Below are 23,467 nucleotides of genomic sequence, written 5' to 3'. Positions count from 1 at the left end.
TGGTTGAAAGCCAATGTCATAGAAAATTCCCTCTTTCTCAGTTGTATTTAGCAATTGCTTAGGTTTATTTGTGTGTGCTCAACGTAATTCTGGTATTTCCGACCGTACATGAAGGCAGCAATCGACGACCACAACAGCGCGCCGAGCTCAATGCTTCGTAACTTTCCGGCCATTTCCGCCGTTGTCTTGTCTCGTAACTAGCGTTTGCCTCCATTTTGCCGTCGTGTGTGTACGTGCGCCGTCGGTACGAGAAACTGGACCGAAAGCAGAGTCAAAGCGGAGAAAATCTCTACAGAAATGGACGGGTAATCTTTTATCACCGATGTTTACTACATCTTCTTTGGCATACGTTTGGTTAACCTAGATCATGGCGCATTAAAACTGAATAGGCCAATTTATAAAAAGCTGAAGAGGTGTCGTTAGCTTTCAGCAGCGTTAACGGGTTTCCATAGCCACGCGCTCTCTATAATGAAGGAAGTAACTTAGCTAGATTGCTAACGGCCGCTGTTTTCGCCGTTAGCTATGTTATTGTTTTCGAGAAAATGATTTGAACTGAATGGCTACGTGCCTCGAAAACTCATTAAAACACAGTTACGGGGTCCAGTAGTTATTAGTCCAGTATTATCCTTTGTTACAGCAGATCTCTACCGAACAGGCTAGTCAGTTTTAGCAAACCGCTAAGCTACATTACAAGACGTTGATCCTTTGTGTTGTAGCTTACTGTAGCTTTAGCTAACCAAGCGGGTCCGGTGTATTTGCTGGATATTTTGACTAGCATTAGCTGTAGCCTGCTTTTACCAATGTGTGCCAACAGAACTAACCTACAGCAAACACGTAACGTTATATATCTTAACAGTATTAGTTACCATTTTAGTTAATGCTAGTTGTACGAAATTGAAGTGTAATTTCGAGTTGGTTATAGTGCATTATATTAGCCTGTTATTTCCGTAATGTGCAACTATAAAAGGGTGTGTCATTTTGAGTCTGTAGGATGGCCATTCATTGGGGTTGAACTGAAACATGAGCTAACGTTAAGATAAGATGAAACATAAATGACCCCATGGGGAAATTGGGCCTTTGCAGCAGCAAATGATAACAATAATAATATTAATAAAGGCCTTAATTTATACAGCACTTTTCAAAACAATTAAAGTGCTTCACAATCAAGATAAATAAAAGACTGAGCAGCTGACATAGATCAGTACTACAGGACAATAAGGTAAGACAGTTGTAGTAAATACTTAAGTAAAATAAAATGGAATAAATAAATGGTTCAGACCACAAAGATACAACAAATGAATTAAATGGTGATGGAATACAGATAAGAAAAATATTATTTGATGATAGTCATATAATACAGAAAAGAAAATAGGATATTAATAAGAATAGCGCAAATGGGGACTATATAAACATTACATGCATACAGCTGACAATTTCAACCACAGAATATGTAAAGTTATAAAGTAAAGGAATGGTAAATGTATGAATGAACAGTAGGAGGGGTAAAGTATGGATTATAAGCATTGCAAGGGTGCGAAAAGCAATAGAAGAACTTACTAAAACAAGAACAAGAAAAAATGAATGTGGTGTAAGTATTAAATCAAAACACACCAAAAACAAAGTATATGCAGTGTGAATAAGTGGAAACGTATAAAAAAAATCGAGCTGTGTTTAGGCTAACTTTTTGTACGCTATTGCATCAGAGGCTTGTTTATCCGCAAGAATATAATATATTTGTTCTCTATACTGTATATTCTCTACCTATTTTTTTGTTTGTTTTTGTATTGCTTTTTTGTCATTTTTTTTTCTAATTAAATCCGTTAGTTTTGACCAGATTCAAAATGTATTCATATTATTTTCTCTTTCAGCATCAGTGATGTTGCAGTTGGCGTGAAGGTGAGCTTCAAATTCATTCAACTCTTCACCCTCCATGTTGCCCCTTTTTCTCAAAGTCCAATTAAAGTTGTGTTTTGCTTATAGCTTCTACTGCACAAATCACATGAGCATTGTGGCCTTGGAATTTCAGTGAGGACCTCAATGAGGCCCATAGTGACTGTGGGTCACTGAGTACATACTCCTGGCTGGATTCAAGGAAAGCAGTGTCCAATAGATAGTTTGTTTTTTGTTTTTTTTCAAGGGGGTGAATTGAATAGCTTTACCTAGTACCCTGTTAAATCCATAGACAGCAGCCTAAACTTGAACATTTCTAGTGCATATAGAAACATGTCTCAGTATTAGCCCAGTCATTGTGTCCTATAGCGAGAACCTCTGTCCTGCATCCCAGTTAATTTCATCTCGTGCCTAATTCATCTTAGGCATCTTAGACCTAATTCATCCACCGATAGTTAATGGTTTTAGATACTATAAAATAGAAGTATGAAAAATCTAGTTGGGAGAATTGGCTCAGCCTGAAGATAATGCTGTATAGACATGCACCATAAAGATTATGACACGTTTCATTTTAAATTCCCTTTGAAGAAATTGTACCCCGATGTTGACTTAAGAACAATCAAATTTAAAATGTCTGTTTCCAGCTCTCACAACATCAGAATGGCCGTAATGAAATGGGTAGGGCTCATGTCCAGGCTGATAACCAAACAAACTTGTTTCCTTGTGTAAATGCATTGTGGTTCTGGGTACCTAACCTGATTTGTTGAGTGCCAGCTGCATTTCCGTCTGCACAAAACAAAGTTAAAGTCCTCCCTCAAAGGGAAACGGAACAATCGTAAAACACTGATTTCTCTGATAAGGCTGGTCTTTGCCACCCTGTTTATTTCATCAATATTTCATGTCAAAGACAAAACAGAAAGTTGCCAGCTGTTGGGAGAGAAATCATTTCTTAGATTCTTCTAGCTCAGGCAGCCTGTGCTCACATTTTGGCCTAAGTCAAAGACAAATTTATTACCCTTCAATTTGTTTGTGCCGTCTTGCCGTACCAGGGCCTGCAACATCTAGTTTATCGTAACCATAAAGAATGCTAGTGACAGAAGAACAATTGGTTCAAATTCAGTCAGACAGAAAGGGGGAGGGGGGAGTTTGAAGCTATTAGGAAGTTGTGTGCGTAATGGGTCCCCAGCCGGGTTCCTCGTCATCCCATCAGTCAGGTTTAAGAGCGCAGGGAGCCCGTCAGCTCCACCGAGCCCTCTGGGACCCAGAGCAGCTCTGGATGAAATGACACATCTTGACATCTTAAATTCAGCGAGATTAAACCCACACCAGCAAAGGAAGAGCCAGACCACTCTTCTGCTGCTGTTTTATGTCCCCTCCCTCCACCTCTCTATCCCACCCTCCTTTTGTTTCTTTAAACTGTCTTCTGAGAGCTCTATTTTATTGTTGTCTTTGAGGGGGCTGTCTGGAAAATGGAAATTGTTTTTCCCATTAATTTACAGCCGTGCCTGACTGTCTCTCTCTCTCTTCTTTTTTTTCTATAGAGAGGATCAGATGAGCTGAGTATGTACAACAGTCCCAACTCTGGCATGAGCAGTATCAGTGGTGAGTTCGTTCCGACCACCCCTGAATAGGGAGGGGATTGACAGAATTTGCATGAAGCCATTTGATCACCAGTATCCGACGGCATTAAAAGAAATCAAAGGATTAATAGGTGTTTGAAAAGCGAAACAGGCTGTGCGAGTTGGGCTCTTCCCTCATGGGAGGTATTTAGTGTCTGAATAACCTCACGCTCCTCAGTAGGCGGGCACCCACACACCACAGCACGTGACTGGAACAGACATGGTGGATGCTGCTGCGCATTTTAATGCCTTCTCACTATTTGGTAGATAAGATTAGAACCATCTCAAAGGAAATTGCAGAATATAGGATGACTGAAAGAGCTGATCACACAGCCACAAAGATAAGACAAACAAAGCTAGGGCTGTTGGATGCTCTGCCAACAAAATAAGAACCATGTTAAAGGAATACACCAAGTTTCTGTGAGATTGTCCTTTTGGTCAACTTGGCCATTAAGTTATGAGAATACAGACACCAACACCATCCACGTGTCCCCGGTAGACCATTGGCTGTGGTGCCACATACAACACATTAATAAAATAAAAAATAGTGTTTTTTATTATATGGGCTGTAGATTCATACATTTTGAAAATGAAATATCATAAACTCAACTTTGCCAATGTAAGTTGCAAGCGATGCAAGTTCTATTTTTGGAGCCATTTCAGGTGAGCAATGATATATTCATCCACTACGTTTGGAGGGGGGCACAGCGACTTATTTTAAATGTATCATGGCCTTACTTGTCCTTACCTACAGTGACAGCAGTGTGTCCAGTAGAGTAGTAGTATCCAAAGGTAAAGGGGGCAATATGCCAGTCTTTGCACTGCACTCATGTTAATTCTGATAGTGCTGTGCAGTTTCACACTTCTCCGATAACTAAAAAGTGTCAACTTACTTTTTACACACACCATTACAAACGCATGCGAGTTTGGAGCACAGTTTCGCTTTCGTTTTCGCAACGGGAGGCTCTGTCGGATAGAGTACAATGCTACTGGTGTTTCTCACACAAGCGGATGGGGAAGAAAGGTGAGTTTACAAGCAAGATTAGTGAGATTAGTCTGGTGTGACAGAGAACATAACATGATGCGAAGCGTTAGATATTGCTATAGATCAATTTCTATATACTGATAAGTTTTGATTTTGTGGCAGTGTGCCACAAATACGGGTGGTCATATTTAATGTGAATTTTACCAGTCTCCTACACAAAACTGCCAGACCTGGCGCGTATCAAAAAATGACTAGCATTAAGCTCTAGAGCTCCTACAATTTCTCATGTTCTCACTTTTGAGATAATACTACTGACATACTATCAGTCAACATACTGTATGCTGAAGTGCATGGAGCACCAGCGCCAACAATCTCCCGGGGACACATGGATGATTTTGGTGTTTATGTTGTCATCACTTGACGGGTAAGTTGACCATGGGGACAGTTTCCCAAAAACTTGGTGTATTCCTTAAACATTGTTCTACATGCACACATGTAAATACTGTATAAATTCACGATGACTGTCATTGTATTGATCAGTGCAACTAATCGGTGTTGATGCTGATATTTAGATGGGACTTCCAATGGCAGCGATAGTAAAAAGCTGAGGGTGGAAGAGGCCCCCCCGTCCCGTGTGCTCCACATCCGGAAACTGCCCAACGAGGCCTCAGAGACTGAAGTCATTGCCCTTGGCCTGCCCTTCGGCAAGGTCACCAACATCCTCACACTGAAAGGAAAGAACCAGGTGAGTGGAAGAGTCGGATGGTCAAGGGGGTATTTTTAGAAGGCCTCACAAAACCATGGTTTTGCATCAGTTTGACACCATAATGGAGTTCATTTTGGACTGGCCAAGTGGTCTTATTGTAGATCAACATTCTCATTTTGGTGGGGGGAAAATAAATTATAAATGGGGTTCCAGGCAGTGCCGCTTTTTTGGAGAACAATGCCACATTTTGTTGGATTTTCTGTCATGACCTGCCAAGAGCCCACTGCATCACCCCTTACTGTGCCACATGAGTACATTGGAGATAGTCAATGTTGCTATCTTGAACTGCATCTTTCCACCTCAAGCATGCACACAAGTCCATGGATGGAGTACAAAAGCTGTCCAAAAGGCTATTGTCTATCCACTGCGGAGGGCGGTAGGAGATGCTTGGCATTTGCCCCCCAGATTCCTCACGAGTACTGTCGCTTTGTTCGCTTCACAGTGCCAATGTCAGTGAGTCAGCCAGTCTTGATCGATTGGCAGCTGCCTTGTCTGAAGGTCCAGAAGACCTCAGCTGTGTTGGTCTGATAGTGTCGCTGCTGCCACCACAGTGGGTTCAATAGCTCATTACAATTCACACTGTTGGTTTGCAGTAGCTGCTTCCTCAAAGAGTCTCATGGTTCCCCCAGCCGTTCCAGTGTGTCTGGTTTGTTCTTGAACATATGACTCTTGGATGGTACCTTTTTGACTATTTCTATTCAGCATATTACATTTAAGCCCATCTTGCAAGGTTGCCAAATAGTAAAAAGTAGGGTTAGACCAATGTGAGTTTTTGGCGGTCTATGTGCAGAACCACCAATGCAGAACTATAAAATGCTGGTGCTGCCATTGACATTGCAAGCAAGCTACAGTGTCACTTGGATGTGGAACCATATTTCAGCCCTGGCCATTACCAAGCTACTTTCTGGTATGTGAATGTCTGCAGGCTGCAGCGAGAACCCCATGATTGTATGACTTCTACCTTCTACTTCTACGTTCTGCCTAGTGTATGAGCGCACACTGTATTTCCTTTATGCAGGGCTCTTGGGGTTCTGCGCAGTCTAAATAGCACATACTGTAGTTCCCGTAAGTAGTGCACACTGCAAAAAGCGTTGCACGCGAATGAACGAACACTGCCTGGCTGTTTATAGAGGTGCTCCTCCCGAGCACCTAATACAAGGCCAATATCGGCCCAATGTGTTAGTGAAAATAGTAGTAAATGTATTAGTAATATTAGTAAAAATGTTGGATAGTCCCATATATCATTAAAGATAATTTGGTTCATGAATGGTGACAATGTTGGAGAATAAATCAGATCATTATTTTCTCTTTTCTCTCCTCCCAGGCATTCTTGGAGATGGGAACAGAGGAGGCGGCCATCACTATGGTCAACTACTACACCACTGTAACTCCTCACGTTCGCAATGTCCCTGTCTTCATCCAGTACTCCAACCACAAAGAGCTCAAGACAGACGCTGGCAACCAGGTAAGGGGAACTGGCCTAACAGACCAATCAGTGGCCCCATAGGCCAGACGTGAACTAATCTACTCCCACTAAGTACATGATTGAGAACCAGTGCTTTGAGCTGTCTTTATAGTTTGAAAATATTTTAAAGTCGAGATGAAATGAAAAATGCCCTTTTAACCCTTTTAGATCACATCCCCGGTCATATTGTGCACCTATATACCAATATATGCCAAAAAAAATACAAAAAATCAATTTCTTTGTATTCTTATATCAAAATTCAATCATGTTTTCTTCCTGTAAAACAAAATATGCCGTGTGCTTACGTAAGCATGCCCATAACCAATTTCAACCAATAATATCATGACATCCACCCATCAATCAATCTTCAACTTTTAGCGCACAGAGCTAAGATTCATTAGTTAGCTAGCTAGCAACAGCATGGTACTTCGGTGTGTCTTCGGGTGTTATGACACACCCACTTTTCAACGTTCAAATCAAATTCCTCCCAACGTTATGTCCCGCCTGTCTTTCCTGTTTCACTCGGAAATACGTCACGATACGGAAGTTAGATACTCTCGAAATGCCGTTTCATCTCGACTTTAAAGGATAATTCTGGTTATTATGTTCTTATTTTTTAGTTTTAGCCATTGTGGCAATTGATTGTGTTTTAAAATTTTGCCGCTTATGTCACTGTAGAGCTTTATGTAGTTTCATTTTGCCAGTAGCGCTGCTCTCCAATACACACTAAGGGCCAAAGCAGGCTCCAACAGTTGAACCAAAAAAGTAAAACATGTCTTTTCAACACAATAACACTCTCACTCTACATGCCTACATACATCCGATTTTTCGACTATCCATTGCCTGAAACTTGCATATATTGCGGTATTAGATATGTTATTTTAACTAGCATGTGTTGGAAGGTATGTTAGGCCTAAAACATTTCAAAAATGTTATATTCTCTTTCAATAAAGATCAACCTTAGAGGTTGCCTGTTAACGCAACATTGTGTAATATGTGGCATGTGTAAGCACCACTCTGTAACCAACAATTGCAGATACACATCACTGGTGAAGAGACCTTTAATGTTCTGTAGAAACTGAAACCATCACTTGTTTGAAGTAGCCTGTTTAGATAGCACTCCAGTGCATTCACAACAACAGAAGGATTTTTCTCTTATTTGTACTTTACACAAATGGATATGTGAGAAATGCAATTGGAAAGATTTGATAGTTGGCCCAATGCATCCCTAGAGTTACTCCAGTGTGACAGGTGTGTATTAAATGTGTCTAGAGACATGCCTGTGATATTCTGGCTTTCATTGCATATTTATTAGTCAATAAAATGGCTCATACTCCGTCTTGGCTGGTGTGCTCCAGTGTTAAAATGGTGACAGTGATTGACAGCATGTCTCTGGCCCTAGCGGACCCAGGCGGTGCTTCAGGCGGTGTCGGCGGTCCAGTCTGGTGGGTCACCTAGCTCAGATGTTCAAGAGGCCCTGGCTGCAGCCTCCAGCCCAGTGCTGCGGATCATCATCGACAACATGTTCTACCCTGTAACGCTGGATGTACTGCAACAGGTAACAAAGTGCTGCTAGCAGGAGGAAGCTGAGGGGAAAATTGGATTTTTGTTTAGAAATAAAGCATGCTTCTCTTTTGATAATAGGAAAAAAACATTTGTACAGTCCACATCTGTATTTGATTATGGATACATTTTGTATTCGCATGCTGCCCCTTCTACTTTGAAGCCACTGGATGCTGTTTGCCACAGTGCCTTGCTTTTTATTATAAGAGATACATTTCAGACTGAGCGCTGTGATTTATATCAAAGTTGGTTGGTCCTTAACAATGAAAAGAGAACTACATTGCATTATATTTACCTGTAAGGCTCTACTTTTGAAACTACCCCTGTACCTCAAACCTCTGCTGGTTTTAAAATCCAGTAATAGGGTGCCAGATCACCACTGGTCAGTTTTAAATACTGAACTTTGCAGTTTCTAGCACTGTACACCTTTTTATAAATGGAACAAACTACAAAGCACTTAGAAATTAGAATTCCGTGTCCTTGTTCAATTATTTTAAAGCCATGATATCTCATACATTGTGATTGCTAGTGATAAAATGTTATGTTCCTGTATGTTGCTGAAAGTTTGCCAATGGGATTACTGGGAAAAAATGTAGCATTTGGCCCAAATAGAAAATAAAGCAAAAAAAGATTGCCCAGGACCAACCACAACAAAAAAGGGTTCAGGTGGTGCCTTTCAGAATCTATGTTTGTATTTGAATGTTTGTCTGTGGTTTCTTTTTTTGTTCTCAGATTTTCTCCAAGTTTGGCACAGTCATGAAGATAATCACCTTCACCAAGAACAATCAGTTCCAGGCCCTGTTGCAGTTCAGTGATCCTGTCAATGCCCAACAGGCCAAACTGGTGAGAATGTCGTCCCTTCACTACAGCTCTCACCACAATCTTGTTTTGCATGTTACCAATTAATCGGCAACTCAGTGTCTTGGTGCGTGTTTGTATCTGGACATTGGAAAACCAGATGTAATAGTTGAACGTAGTATGATGAGATTTCCTCCCCCTGCCAGGCGCTGGATGGCCAGAACATCTACAATTCGTGTTGCACGCTGCGCATCGACTTCTCCAAGCTGGTCAACCTAAACGTCAAGTACAACAATGATAAGAGTCGTGACTACACCCGGCCAGAGCTGCCAGCAGGCGACGGCCAGCCCAGCCTCGACCCCTCGGTGGCCTCAGCCTTCAGCAAAGACTCCAACTCCCTGCTCGGTAAGATCCCAGGTAGATCCCTCTTTTATTTTTCCTACTTGGTCTTTCTCTCTCTCTGTCTCGATAGCGCTTTGGGCTAAAGTGGCTTTCTCGTTGTGCGATATTTTTGATTAGTTTGCTTAAATGCCTTTATTCATCTTAAACGCCTATATTCCAGCCTGGTCTAAGCAAGGGTTTTAAATATAACAGTACCCACAGCCAAATACTAGTAAATTGTGGTTATGGCTGGTCAGTTCTAGGGTTAGAGCAATATATCAGTTTGCCGATATATCCGGCCAATATTGGCCTTTTTTGTAAAAATCGGCCAGTCAGTGTTATCCACCTCTAATGTGATGCAGTTTGATCGTATTGATTGTAGAATTGATCAATACTACACTAATTGTGTATGCGAAGCCCTTAACGTGAACTGATTCTAATGAGACATTTTGATCAGATTCCACACAAGTATGCATTAATATTTTTTTTTTTAAATTATTTTTATTATTATCATTATCCTGGGGTTCAGTGGAGCGTTTTAGTATCCCATGGCTGTATCAGAGGCTTCTCCACCCTGACGAGAATAAAATTCTGGTGGAAACACAAAATAGTTTTTACTTATTTTTTGCATGAAAATGATGACATTTTAAAGATATTTAATAGCAGCTATTGGCAGGTTCAGTACAAAAAGATTAGTATTAGCTGTCAAAAACCCATATTGGTCAAACCTTTGTCAGTTCTATTAATTTTGCCTGTCAGCCAAACCTTTTTTTGTATTTTGTAAAATTGGTGAAATTACATGCCACTTTGGTTGACTAAAAAGTTAGTTTCATGCCTAGTTTCATGGTCTAGGCGGTACAGCGTGTCAGTGTAGTAAGGCGTTGCGTCTGTAATGCTGCGGCCCAGTTTAAGTGCTGCTCCCCATGCCATGATTTTCCTGTCTACTTCCTACCAGGAGCCCTGAATCCTCTGAGCGCAGCGGCGGCGGCAGCTGCTGCTGCTGGGAGGGTGGCCCTGGCCGGACAGTCGGGCTCCAGTGGGGTCCTGCTGGTCAGCAACCTCAACGAGGAGGTCAGTAACACAGACACACACACAAACGCAAACTCACTCATTCACTCACTCACTCAATCACTCATACACGCACACACACACACACACACACACACACACACACACACACACACACACACACAAGACTCTCTAAGGCTAAACTCCCTCCTCCTTTACTGGTCATTGCCAATTGTCCTCCTCCTTGTGCTACCATTGCCATCTTCATTGTCTTGTGTTTGTTGTAGAGCCTATATTGAGAAGGTCCACAGCAGCAGTTGTTTATTTAATCGAAGAGCTCAATTTGAATCACTTCAATTGAACCACTTAATTTAGAGATTTTACATATGGCATTCTGTGGTCTTGGACAGTTCAGTTTTTGTGAGTACAAGAAACTCTTTCAAAATTAGAAACCAGCCAACTAAGACTCTTGTCTGGAATGTCATGAAGACGTACAGCTGCTCCATTGACCATGAACGGGAGACTGGTTTTGTAGACCCATAGGTTTGTTTGAGCTTTTTCACTCAACACAATTGGTCTTTATAGTCGTTCTAATAGTATCTGAGCCAGAAAATGAGTCCATATCCCCAGAAAATCCCCCTGGGTTCTCTCAGTCATCTCTTTGACTTATTTACACTTTAATTCTGTGCAGCTGTAAGTCATTGTGCCATCTCAGTTAAGGGGGTGAGACAAACTATTGTCTCTTGCTTCTGGCAGTCACTAACATACACTGGACTATCCTAGGGCATAGGAAAAATCACAATTGGTGTTCCACTTTGAAATCCAAAGCTTTTGCATATACAAGAGATGGACTGGGCCTCTTGATATTTAAGTCTTATTTTTGTCTAACCTTTTTCTTTGGTGCATTTTCTAGCGCCCCTTACATGTCCAGGTCCTTGCAGTTTTTTTTTCCTTTTTATTTATTTATTTTTTTGTGTCAAAACTCATTGTATCCCTGTAAGAATGAGGGGGATTTGCTGTCTCTGTCACCCCACCAAAACCTGCCCTCTTTTTCTTCCCAGATGATCTGCCCTTCCGTCCCTTTTCTCTTATGTCAAACTGTATCTAACTCAGCTAACTCTGTCTCTTTTCTGTTTTTCTCTCTAAGCTCTCTCCTCTCCTCGGCTCATATGAAAAGCTCATATGAAATCACTCTCTGATCTCTTACCTGTGTCTTGGTTTCGGGAACAAAAACCTGCCGCTTGTCTTCATCTCTGAAACACTTGCTCGCTGTCTTTTCTCCCTCTTTCTCTGCCTTTTTAAACTGTGACTTAAATAGTTTCCAATTTCTCTCATCTAACCTCTCTCTCTCTCTCTCTCTCTCTCTCTCTCTCTCTCTCTCTTCCTTTCATCTGTCTGTTCTCCCCCTTCTCTCTGGCTCTGAATGAATGTGTCATACTGGAGCCTCGACAGTATCTAAACCATTGAAGGGAACCCCTAATGTTCAGATACTGTGCTTAAGTTTTCTCTTAGGCTCTTGGACTTGTGTGAACGCCACACTTTACTCAAGTGGCCTTCGCATCAACTCTTGCATGCCAAATTGTACTGCAAACTAAATTTTAATTGCATGGTCTCTTAACTAATTTTCCCCCCTCAGCATTTCACACTATCTTAGTACTACCATTTTCCCCTGCTGAAAGATTGTAGATCTTCAGACTTATGACCTGCTGCATGTTGTTTTTATCCCATGGTTATGACTTTATATTGCTGATTTTGATTATGATTTTTGACATGAATGTACCTTTACCCCATGCTTGTCCAGGGTGAAATACATTTTGGCGCAAGTTATTTGCTGTTCTTTGACTAAAGAAAACATTGATCCAAGCCATTATCTCTGACCAAACTACCTGCATTATTCCAGTGTACTGACCTATATTTTATTTTTTGTCCCTCCCCCCTCCTCACTTTTTGTTTTTGTTTTTTTCCCCCAATTTGCATTTGCCCCCTCCCCATTCATCTTTCCCCTCTCTCTCTCTCTCTCTCTCTCTCTCTCTCTCTCTCTCTCTCTCTCTCTCTCTCTCTCTCTCTCTCTCTCTCTCTCTCTCTCTCTCTCTCTCTCTCTCTCTCTCTCTCTCTCTCTCTCTCTCTCTCTCTCCCCACCCCCTTTCTCCCTCTCTCCCCCCCATCCATACCTCCCTCCCCTGCATCCTCCGCTCTCCATGTGCTGGTGGGGATTTGTAACCCCCCCCAAAACCACCCTGTGAACCTCCTTCTACCTCCACCTCCTCCCACATTAACCGCCCCCAAAAACCCTCCATGACCTCCTCTTCCTCCTCCTGCTTCCTCCTCCATGACCCACCACCTCCATCACTCTCCGGGGGGAAAAACAAAACCACCATTCCTCCTACCTACCTCCGTTCTGGATCGATCTGTCCATCTCTACCTCCGCTCCGCTCCGACTCTTCTACCTCTCTACCTGTCTCACGCTGCTTGTTGCTCTTCTCTCCCTCTAAAGATGGTTACGCCCCAAAGTCTGTTTACCCTCTTCGGTATGTTATCGTTAGCTCTCTCTCTCTCTCTCTCTCTCTCTCCTCTCTCTCTTTTTCTCTCTCTCTCTCTTTCTTTCCTCTACCCTCTCTTTTTGTTGTTCTGTTTCCACTCTATCTTTGAGACATTTATCATTATTATTATTATTATTATTATTATTATTGCCAGCTTATGTATATTTGTTTGCACACAGTAGCTTGTTTGGTAATTTGTAAAACATTTTGCCCCCCTCTGTTTATTGGTTTGGGTTAATGTTTATTCCTTTGCCCTGAGATTCAGTACATAGTAATTTATGTTAATGCACGGTTAAATATTTTTTTGCATGCTGTTTTTATTTATAGCCATCTGACACAGCTTGATAACTTATCTGTTTAGAGGGTGTCTCTTTTCTCTTTACCTGTTCTTTCTACACACCTCTCACTCTAAAGTCTATAAAGTCTCCTGTTAATTTCTTGTGTGTACTCTTCTACTCTCTCTTCTGTGTTTCTTGTCTGAATTATCCTTCTCTCCGGTGCTAACTGTGTTTTCCTGACTGTCTGCTTTCTCTCCACCTCACCTCCTCTCCTCCTGCCTGGCTGTGGCTCTAATGCAGGGGTGTATGGGGATGTCCAGAGGGTGAAAATCCTTTACAACAAGAAGGACAGCGCTCTCATTCAGATGTCAGATGCCAACCAGGCCCAGCTAGGTAAGCAGACATCATAATCACCCACCCCAATCATCCAAGTCTTTAATGTGCAGTGATGGTTATGGCTTGAATCAGTACTTGTATTGGCAGATATGTTTAGTCGTGGAATCAATATCGGCAGCGAACACGTTGTATCAGTGCATCTATTGGGACTTGTAATAACGGCGCATATTGTAATAACTGCACATAATGTAATTATGTGAAATTAAACTGATAATGTGATAGTGTCCATATCATAGTAATATCCTTTTCAAAGATAATACGAGTCATTATATTTTCTTTACGTTATTACGTTAAAAAAAGTGTGTTGCAATTTTTTGGTGAATAATATCAACTTCAACATGTAATAAGATACCATATTCATCATTTCAATGGGTACCTGTCAAATCCATTTCATCATTTGGAGTGGAAAACTTTTTTTTATTATTATCCATTAAAATGTCTCATTACAAGTTAAAGTTATTACATTATTAATCAAAAAATTGTTTATGATGTAAACGTATAATATAACTTATTGGTTATGTATCCAGCATTTTACTACCTAATGTGCACTTTATTACATGATGAGTTGGCATTTTTTTGATATTAGGTTCAGTTAGTACAGTAAGCGGTTATTACATGAATAGCTACGGCATCCCTACCACTGACCCACGTTGGTTTGCTGTCCTTTTCTTTGCCACGGCCACAGCTATGAGCCACCTGAACGGCCAGAAGATGTACGGGAAGATCATCCGGGTGACGCTGTCTAAGCACCAGACGGTGGCGCTGCCTCGTGACGGCCTGGACGACCAGGGCCTCACCAAGGACTTCACCAACTCACCGCTGCACCGCTTCAAGAAGCCCGGATCCAAGAACTTCCAGAACATCTTCCCGCCCTCTGCCACCCTCCACCTCTCCAACATCCCGTGAGTAGCGGGGGAATTGGGTCAGGATCGCTCTCTTGTTAGATGCTAGTAATGGATGCTGAGCTGGGGAATCCTACAGAGGCTTTGCAGTTATGTCACAAATATTCCAGCAGCCACGACTGGCGCTACCATGGAGGTCCACTGGAGAATTAGCTGTGTGCAAATATTGGCTAGAAAAGGAGATACTTGAAAAAGATTATGGTGTGGGTGCCGGTCAGTTCAGTGATGTTAGAAGTAAAAATGAATAGTCTAATAACATATATTCATTTTCAGATTTAGGTTACTGTGACACAATAAACTGTCTTCGAATCAGCTCGGTTATCCTGAACAAACTGTTGGTTGTGGGCTTTGTTGGCTACGTAACTAGCCAGCAAGCTATTTTAGCAAAGCAACCAATGTCGATGTGAAGATGCGACTACTTGCTACTACTAATGCTAGCTTCTACTAGATAAGTTGGCTAGTGCACAAATCAGATGTGTCAAAAATACAGTGATAGTTATTAGGGATGCACCGATCCGACTTTTTCAGTCCAGATACCGATACCGATAACTGGGCTTTGGGTATCGGCCGATACCGAGTACCGATCCGATACCAGTGTTTAATTAATAAACTGTAGGCTATGCCTCACTGTGTGGAAGAGACTGGGATCATTCTTTTATGTGTAAAGCAACATCAGGCTTGACTTTAACATTGCTTTCCTAACTTTGTAAAACAAAATGTAACAAATAAATACATAGATATAAATGTACTCAATTGTTATTTATTATTAAAATAATAAATAATCATGCTCCAGCAACTTGGTAAAACATCTTCAAAATTAACAGGAATTACAATTCAAGTGTAAACCTTTTAAATGCAGCAACAAATTGGTCAGGAATTAAAATTCCAGTATAAAACAATACAACTGCATCAAATGAGAACAAAATGTAAACATTAAATCACAATTAAGTCACAAACTAGTGCAAACAAACTTGATAAATGAAATCACAATTCACACAAGTAGTATAAACAAGTAACTTGGTAAAAACAAAACATTCAAAATATGCAGAATAAGCCTAAATTACTGAAATAACTCTGGCTTAACTGGTAATCTTGCTTTATGAAACAGCCCTCAGAAAAAAAATCAAGGTATGTTAGTCTGACTGTGTCGGCCGAATGGAGCAGCAGTACCTGACGAACACGGAAAACACTTTAAATCGTGTTGTGGCAGGAAACAACGTTGACCTACAGCCGAGTCCCCGTAAACCCCGTTGGATTTATGAATGGAGTCTGGCTGGACGCGCCGATTGTATAATTGGTGGAAAACTACTTTACCTCGCAGGTTAAATGGCAGCCTGCTCGGCCGCGCGGTGACCCGGGAGAGTTTAAACATATAACCGAGACAAAGTATTCATGCAGGTGTGTTTTTAACTACCGAGCATCAGCACCGACCCCCGGTCAGCTCACCCCGACCCCGGCTCTGTTATGAGGGTTGGGTGCCAGGTTAGCTTGTTAGCCTGTATGCTAGCTGTGGGAGGCTCGCGCCCCATGAGCGAGAATTCAGTGCGCGAGACGCTGCGCGCGGCAGGCGGGATCCTCCGGAGCTGCTGGACCTAGTTTAATACATCCATGTGCTGGACCGGAGGAGCCACCGGACGGACCGAAGGCAAATGGCCGGGTCTACCGGCGCGCTGCTGACGCATGACGTAGTATGCGCACGTAGACATAAACATAGAATTGAATTGAATAGATCGGCCCCATTGTCACCGATACCCGATCCAGCTATTTGAGTCAGTATCGGACCGATATCCGATATCAGTATCGGATTGGTGCATCCCTAATAGTTATATCCCATATACTGGGATACATATGCTAATGGTTAGCTACCAAACAACATTATCTAAACACAAAATCAATCAGATGTGTCGGTGATGCAATGATCACTTCAGTCAAAAACAGCACAGAAATAAACCATGTCTATTCCATACCATTGAGAATGCCGAGTCGTAAGTGCAAAGAATAACAAGTGCAATCAGCCGTTCTCAGCTGTTGCCAAGAGCTGAGGACCTCCAATGTGGCCGCCAAAGGATGCTTTGTTATCTGAACGCCCTCTCTAACTGTTCTCTGACCTTCATTTTAACAGACAAGATGTGACTGAAGACGACCTGCGGCTGCTGTTCTCCAATGCCGGTGGCACTGTGAAAGCATTCAAGTTTTTCCAGTAAGTAAATTTATTTTCCAGTAAGTTTAGTCACACGTGCCCATTAAAAGGGACTCAACAAATACCAGTATCTAATTAAGATTTTAAGCCGTCTTTACAATTCTATAAGATTCTTGGTCTATTTTAGCCTTTGTATGTTTATCTGTGTTGTCTCCCAACAAAACAAGTCTTAACCATCGTTTCCAATTTGCCAGGGATCACAAAATGGCTCTCCTCCAGATGTCGACGGTGGAGGAGGCCATCCAGGCCCTGATCGACCTTCACAACTACAACATGGGAGGCAACCAACACCTGAGGGTCTCCTTCTCCAAGTCCACCATTTAGAATCTGACCCACAAACTCCCGACAATACCGCGGCTTTACCGCCTCCCGAGCCGCCGGTCAGCAACTACTTGGACTGTGTTTGGACACTGGGGGGGGGGGCCATATTGATGGGTGGATTGATAGGTTGATTTGGTTTAAAACATTTTTTTTGTTGGTGTATTTTTTTTTGTTGTTGATCCTGTCATTCCTTGAGAGAGACTGAAACCTTTCACTTGCAGCCCAAGTATTTTTTTTTTTCTTACGAAGAAACATTGTTGTACCAATGTACGGTCTAGATACTGGACCCTCTCATCATCTGCCCCTCAAACTGTACCTCCATACTTCGACCACTTGTATCACAAGCAAGACATTTTTGTCCTGATTCATTGTTCCCCTACATGAGGGAGAAGTTGATGGAGATCAGGCTTCATTTTATTCTTTTTTAGTTGAGAAGATACTTATGTGCCTTACTTGACAATATCAACTGTTTCTATAGCTGAACATGTTTATTATATGCCCTCCTATGCTTTTGAGGCACATTGGTATTGGATAGTTTTGGAGGTTGGCGAGGATGCAAGCCGTTTTATCATCATCTAGACGTTACTGCAGTTTCTGAAGCTCTGCCACCAACTAGGTGTAGCCTTTTTTTCTTCCAGGGTTTTAGATTTGTATTCAACAGTTTCCTTTTAGTTTAGCAATAGGAACAAGACATAATTCTAATCAGTTTTTCTGTCAATGTGGCAAGAATATGTCAAAGAATCTTTGCAAAAACCCTATGATAGGCAGTGTCACTCGAATTGCATCTTTCCAGAAGTAAGTTCATTGTAAGCTTGTTTTCCCCCAGTTTTAAATTTTCACAATTCATCCCTCTCAAGCTGAACTATCATAACGTGGCTTGTGGCTGAGTATTTCTTTATAGGTGTTTTTTAAACCTTCCATGCTTTTTCTATAGCAGTTAGGTGTAATTGTCGGTGACAATGGTTTTCTAAGCATGTCTAGTTCTGTTAGGATCTGGAATCAGAAAGTGTTGCATGCTTTGGAAGCAATTAGCAGAGTTGAGTCCACTGTGATTTCATTGTCATGTGACAGTTTACTCAAGAGAGGGCTACTCGGTTGGACCAAAGTTTATGTGCCTTTAGTGTTCCTTTACTTTGATTAATTTTAACAAACACAAACATTTGATGGAAACTGAAATAATTTTGCATTTCAGGAAAAAAATGCTGAGAATTTAGACATAAAACATTAATTGATCAATTCCCTTGATACTTTGGTCTTTCTTTGGGGATGCATTATGGAACATCCTTCCCTTTTAAAAAAACCAAAACAAAAAAAAAACCCCGAAACAAAACAAGAAAAAACAACTTTAGACCTCTTGACTCCACAGGTTCCGTCAATACAAATAGGTTCTTTGTTAAAAAATAATTTAATGTATATTTTCTATCTTAGTCTCACTTTTTACATCTTAAAATGTAAGGATTCGGTATAGTTTGGAAGCGGCACAATTAAAGGCTGATTTTTTTCTAACAAGGAGAGGTGCGACTTGGTTTCCTGCTTTTTTTGATTTCCCCCCTCTCATGGTCTCTCTCTCTCGCTCTCTCCTGTGTGTATTCTGCATTACCTCTGTAGCATGCCAAATAAAACTCTTCTGTAGCTCTGCATTCACCTCCTCTGTCTCTCTCTTCAGTCCTCCTCTTCCCCCTCCTCTATTCTCTCTGCCCAGCTCACTTCTGAAACATTTTCAGTCCCAGGGTGGGAAAGGAGCCAAAATCCATTTTGGAGCCACTTGAAAACGAGCTCTAATAAGCCAGATTGAGCCCTCTGATGGTACTAATTCACAGGACAAGAAGTACATTTTCTTGATGCGTTTCCCACCCTGCCAACTGACAGAATGTATTTCTCTGATGTCTTGCTCTTCTCTCCTCTAGTAGTCGCCTATTTTCTAATCAGTCTCTAAGGGCCTCATGCTCTCCTGACAATCTGTCTGATCTATCCGCTTGCTCTCTCAGCTCTATCAATTACATAAATGGCCTCAGTTGTCACTTTTCAAAGCTTTGTGCATTTTATGTTATTGCGAGCTTTGGAGGATCTTGGAGCGATGTGTCTACAGGTAGAAATGTTGGGGTTACACCGGGTCGTACACTGTGTAGGTGTAGATAATGGGATAGGTTTAGCCGGTAAAGCAGTTTTGTAACGATGGAGAAACCCCATCGAGCGGCGAGATGGATTTTTTTTTTTCAGGATTTCAGGTGTTTTTGACAACTGTTTATTTCAACGGAAATTACTGTCCTCCATCACCATCCTTTCTTGAATTTTGTTATCGTTTTTATATCTGTGAAAATACAATGGTTGTACGCTATCCCTCTTATTTTTCTGCAAGCATTACTGTATTTGGCTTTCTATTAACAGATTGGAGTGTTAGTTCTACAAACGTTTCTGGGACTGAGCTGCTCTGGAGACAAAACTAATCTCATTAGTTGAGTTAAACCTCAATCTCATAAGGGCTTTCAAGCTCTATGGCCTGAAACCCTGTTGTTTTTGTGATGACAATGAAAATTGGGAGTGTTGGCATGTATGTTGGCAACTATTTTTTAAAATTTTCTCTGACAAAGTTGACTCAGTCTCCACTAAATTTTACACACAGGTTGAGCTACATCTTGCTCTAACAGATTTTTAGTGGTTCAAGCCTATAGTCCTGAAACCTTATTGTCTTTGATAGGATTCTACGTTAGTGGTCTCCAACCATGTGTATGCAAGTTTTTGTTCCAGCCAAACACAACAGCAGGTGATTTCACTGATTAGTTCTTCCTCAGATTTGGTAAATGGAGCTAACTAGTCACATTGTACCATGGTTTAGTCTAGTCTAGTCTAGTCTAGTCTTGTTTATTTATATAGCCCTTTATCACAGTCAAGTCTCAAAGGTGATTTTCCCCATGTTAGCCACCTGTCCAACTTCATTCAAGTAAAGTCAAGTTTATTTATATAGTCATTCATCACAAAAGTGGTCTTGAAGGATATAGGGGATTTACAAAGACAAGCCTACCTAGATCTAACTAATCAACAATCAATCACAAAACAAAATGATGCAGTACAATATAACAAAATGAAACACAAGGAAACCAAAGCAGAAGATAGCATATTGGAAGACATAACAGGCCTAACCTAGCCTGGCTAGCTAGACGTGATTGCTTTTTTCAGAAAGGGGCATTGTATGCTGTAGGCTATAACTTTAATTAAATATGTATCTACATCTAATGATAGAATATGGTTGAATATCTTAACGTTCAACGGCAATGTGACGACCGGGCCTCTCCCATTCTCTCGATGAGTGGCAGGCAGGGGGAACACTGGAGAGTCCAGCACCATGGACAGCGCCCACTTGCCCAGCTCTCCCTCTCCACACAGCTGCGATCATTTCCCGCTTGATGACTGGCCACAGCTGGGCCCAGTATAAGGAAGCAGTGATGAGTGAGCAGCATCCAGGCAAGAGAAATTGTCTGCTGTTAAAACATACACGCGTAATGTTTCTATGGATTTGTCCGTTTCAGCCTCATGTGCCCTTCAGTATGATCCAGTCAAGATGTACTAGCCTATATAAACAGCAGACCTACTGTTCTCCCTCAATAGATTATTATGGTAGCGCCCCCATCGATCCAGGTAGTGTGATACTTAATAGTACGGCTGATACTTACCATAATCTATATCAGTGGTTCTCAACGTGCGGTCCGGGGACCACCAGGGGTCCTTGAGGGGTGTTAAAATTCACCATTACTTCATTTACAAGAAGTTAACACAATTAGAGAATGTAGAAGAATGACTATTTTGATCATAATTTCTCTGTTATCTCTCTACTTACAATACAGATAGTCATGGAATTCTGGACAAAATCATAACAATAAAAATATTCTCAGATTTGGGTCCGAGAGACAAAATCTCATCAAATGGGGGTCTGTGGCTGTAATGTGGACTAAATTAGGGGACCTTGATATGAAAAAGGTTGAGAATCACTGATCTATATTAATAGTCCTCACCTGTGGTATCTGTTGGTAAATTAAAAAATGTCAGAAGTGCTGTAATAAACCCATATAAAAACAATGGTTTGGGCCCCTGACATTTACAGTCAGCTACTCAGTTCGGTTCAGTTCGGGTCCAGCTTTAATTGACTTCAAATGATAAAGTTGCCTACCTATGTGTTGATGTAAGCAGTCGTTGCTCCATCAGGGACTGGGCCCATCGGCATGACTGCGTGATGATGGACGTCCTGTCAGGCTCTGTCTGATGAAGACGACGCTCCGCGCTCAGGCCCTGGGACCGAGCAGACGACCTGATCCATCACGGCGCGGTCCCAACGCGAGGAGGCTTTTATTTTGCAAACTTTAAATGGAAGCGCTGGCGTCCTGCATCCAGCGCTCTAAACAAAGATGACATGATGTATCAGGGCGGAGGGGCAGAGCCAATCAATAGCCGCTCTGGCCGATGCATCACCAGGGCAGGACATCGGGATCCCGCTCTCCATCACTCTGCCCACAGAAGACGGGACGAGGGGGGCTTCTCTTTTATGTCGTCTAATTCCCCCGGTGGATTTTCGCTAGCTTCTCCGCCATTAAAAGGTGCGGCTACCAGTGGTTTTCAAACTGATTAATTGCTTGTGTTTGCATGTGGAGCTTAATAGTGTATTTGGAGATAAGAAATTCACCAATTGCGCTATAATTACCTTGTTAATTATGTCACTTGACGATGCGAATGAGTCATTTGTCCCATTATATTTCATCATCTGGCATGAGTATGTGACATTCCTGAGAGTGGCCTAGTCACTGAAGTCTGTGTATACTCAATCTCTATGCAGCCTCCTATCTACCACTAAGCTCTGTTTGTTCTATTGCGTTTTGAGAGAGTTCCAGCTAGCAGGAGGCCATTCAGTTGCCCACCAGGATACAGATTGCTATGACAGGCTGCAATATGCAACTTTTCACCTGGAGTCAGCGAACTATATTGTTAGTCCCGCCCTCCTCCCCCTCAGTTGGTCATGTTCCCGCCCCAACACTTGTCAGTCATCTTGATGAGCTGTCATCTACCCTGAGGCTGAGGTAACTGACATCAGTAAAGCCTCCACAGGTGTTGAAGAAGCAGAAGATGGACACAGATCGTTTAGCTTCACTGTTCTTTCTTTTCTGACTGCTTTCCTCCATTGTTGTTGTTGCTGTGACTTCCCTGCTCTGTGGCCACACCCATCTGACAGGCCCACAGCCAATGGTTCATGCCCTAAATCATCCCCAACATCATTGAAGAGTCAATTTCAGGCAAACGGCGGGTTTAGGCATGACCACATAGGAGGACATAGACTGATAATGTAGAATATATCCTATTTATTTATTGGTATTTAAATGTGGAGAGAGCTGCATGTTGTAGCTTTAAACTACTATACAGTATGGGAAGGCGTAGACAAACTGCTGTACAACTGACATACCAGTGGAGAATGAATGGATGAGAGCAGTAGTTCTCAACGTGGGGTCCGGGGACCACCAGGGGTCCTTGAGAGGGTTCCAGGGGGTCCCCAGCAAATTGATGAATTGTTAAACTTCAGCATTATTTAATTTACAAGAAGTTAACACAATTAGAGAATGTAGAAGAATGACTGTTTTGGTCATAGTTTCACTGTTATCTCTCTACCTACAATACAGATAGTCATGGAATTCTGGACAAAATCATATGTACCAATAAGAATATTCTAAGATTTGCGTCCAAGAGACAAAATCTCATTGAATGGTGGTCCATGGCCCTAATGTGGACTAAATTAGGGGTTCCTGATGTGAAAAAGGTTGAGAATCACTGGGTTAGAGCATGAAACATCACAGATAGGTTACCACACTGCTGCAATCTCAACCAAAATATGACATTTGTGGAACGCACTGCAGCATACCAGCACCATAGCTACTGACAGCTGTGTAGTTCTACCGCCAAACCAAATCAGCAATTTCCAATAGCAGATCACGATCAGGCCCGTTGTCATCGCCACAACACGAGCAGGCAGGTGTGAAATTATAGGATGCATTCCTACAAATTAATCTGCATTCCGCATAGGTATCAAAGACAACAAAGCTGGCGCACTAATAAATGATAAAAGGCATAATAAACAGCAGAACTCTGCATTGAAAGAGAGTTGAAAGCGATGCGGGTGGGCACTGAACCCGGAATGAAGACTTCTGTACTTCTGGGTAAGATCACTATTCCAGACCAACCGAACTGGACTTTGCTTTCATGGAGTGCGATCTGCGGTCCCTCAAGGCATTTCTCCAAGTTGAAAAGGAATTCTCACACATTTCACCGGATGTTAACGCGTGTTCGAACGCAATCGCTACATTTGGCCTCGAGGGTT

The 23,467-nt window shown here is 41.8% G+C and overlaps 1 protein-coding gene across 3 annotated transcripts; it reads left to right on the top strand.

Annotated features, from left to right (window-relative positions):
- The first annotated feature begins 217 nt into the window (after window positions 1-217).
- Window positions 218-19,707, top strand: LOC139918757 (polypyrimidine tract-binding protein 2-like). Of its 3 annotated transcripts, none has more exons than XM_078291318.1 (14): window positions 218-305; window positions 1,869-1,896; window positions 3,432-3,492; window positions 5,067-5,239; window positions 6,585-6,725; window positions 8,128-8,283; window positions 9,021-9,131; window positions 9,293-9,491; window positions 10,423-10,538; window positions 12,970-13,003; window positions 13,594-13,686; window positions 14,375-14,591; window positions 16,714-16,791; window positions 16,986-19,707. In XM_078291318.1, the coding sequence occupies exons 1-14, from the start codon at window positions 298-300 to the stop codon at window positions 17,113-17,115; spliced, it is 1,545 nt and encodes a 514-aa protein (XP_078147444.1). In that variant the 5' UTR covers window positions 218-297; the 3' UTR covers window positions 17,116-19,707. The 3 variants fall into 3 exon arrangements, with proteins under 3 accessions (XP_078147444.1, XP_078147443.1, XP_078147445.1); XM_078291317.1 differs by having other exon boundaries at window positions 9,293-9,503; XM_078291319.1 differs by having other exon boundaries at window positions 230-305; window positions 3,432-3,450; window positions 9,293-9,503.
- Window positions 19,708-23,467: the final 3,760 nt, after the last annotated feature.

This window comes from Centroberyx gerrardi, chromosome 22 (genome assembly GCF_048128805.1).
Source record: "Centroberyx gerrardi isolate f3 chromosome 22, fCenGer3.hap1.cur.20231027, whole genome shotgun sequence".
In the NCBI taxonomy this organism is placed as follows: Eukaryota; Metazoa; Chordata; class Actinopteri; order Beryciformes; family Berycidae; genus Centroberyx; species Centroberyx gerrardi.
The sequence above is the reverse complement of the archived record's forward strand: the minus strand, read 5'-3'. Positions and strand labels throughout refer to the sequence as shown.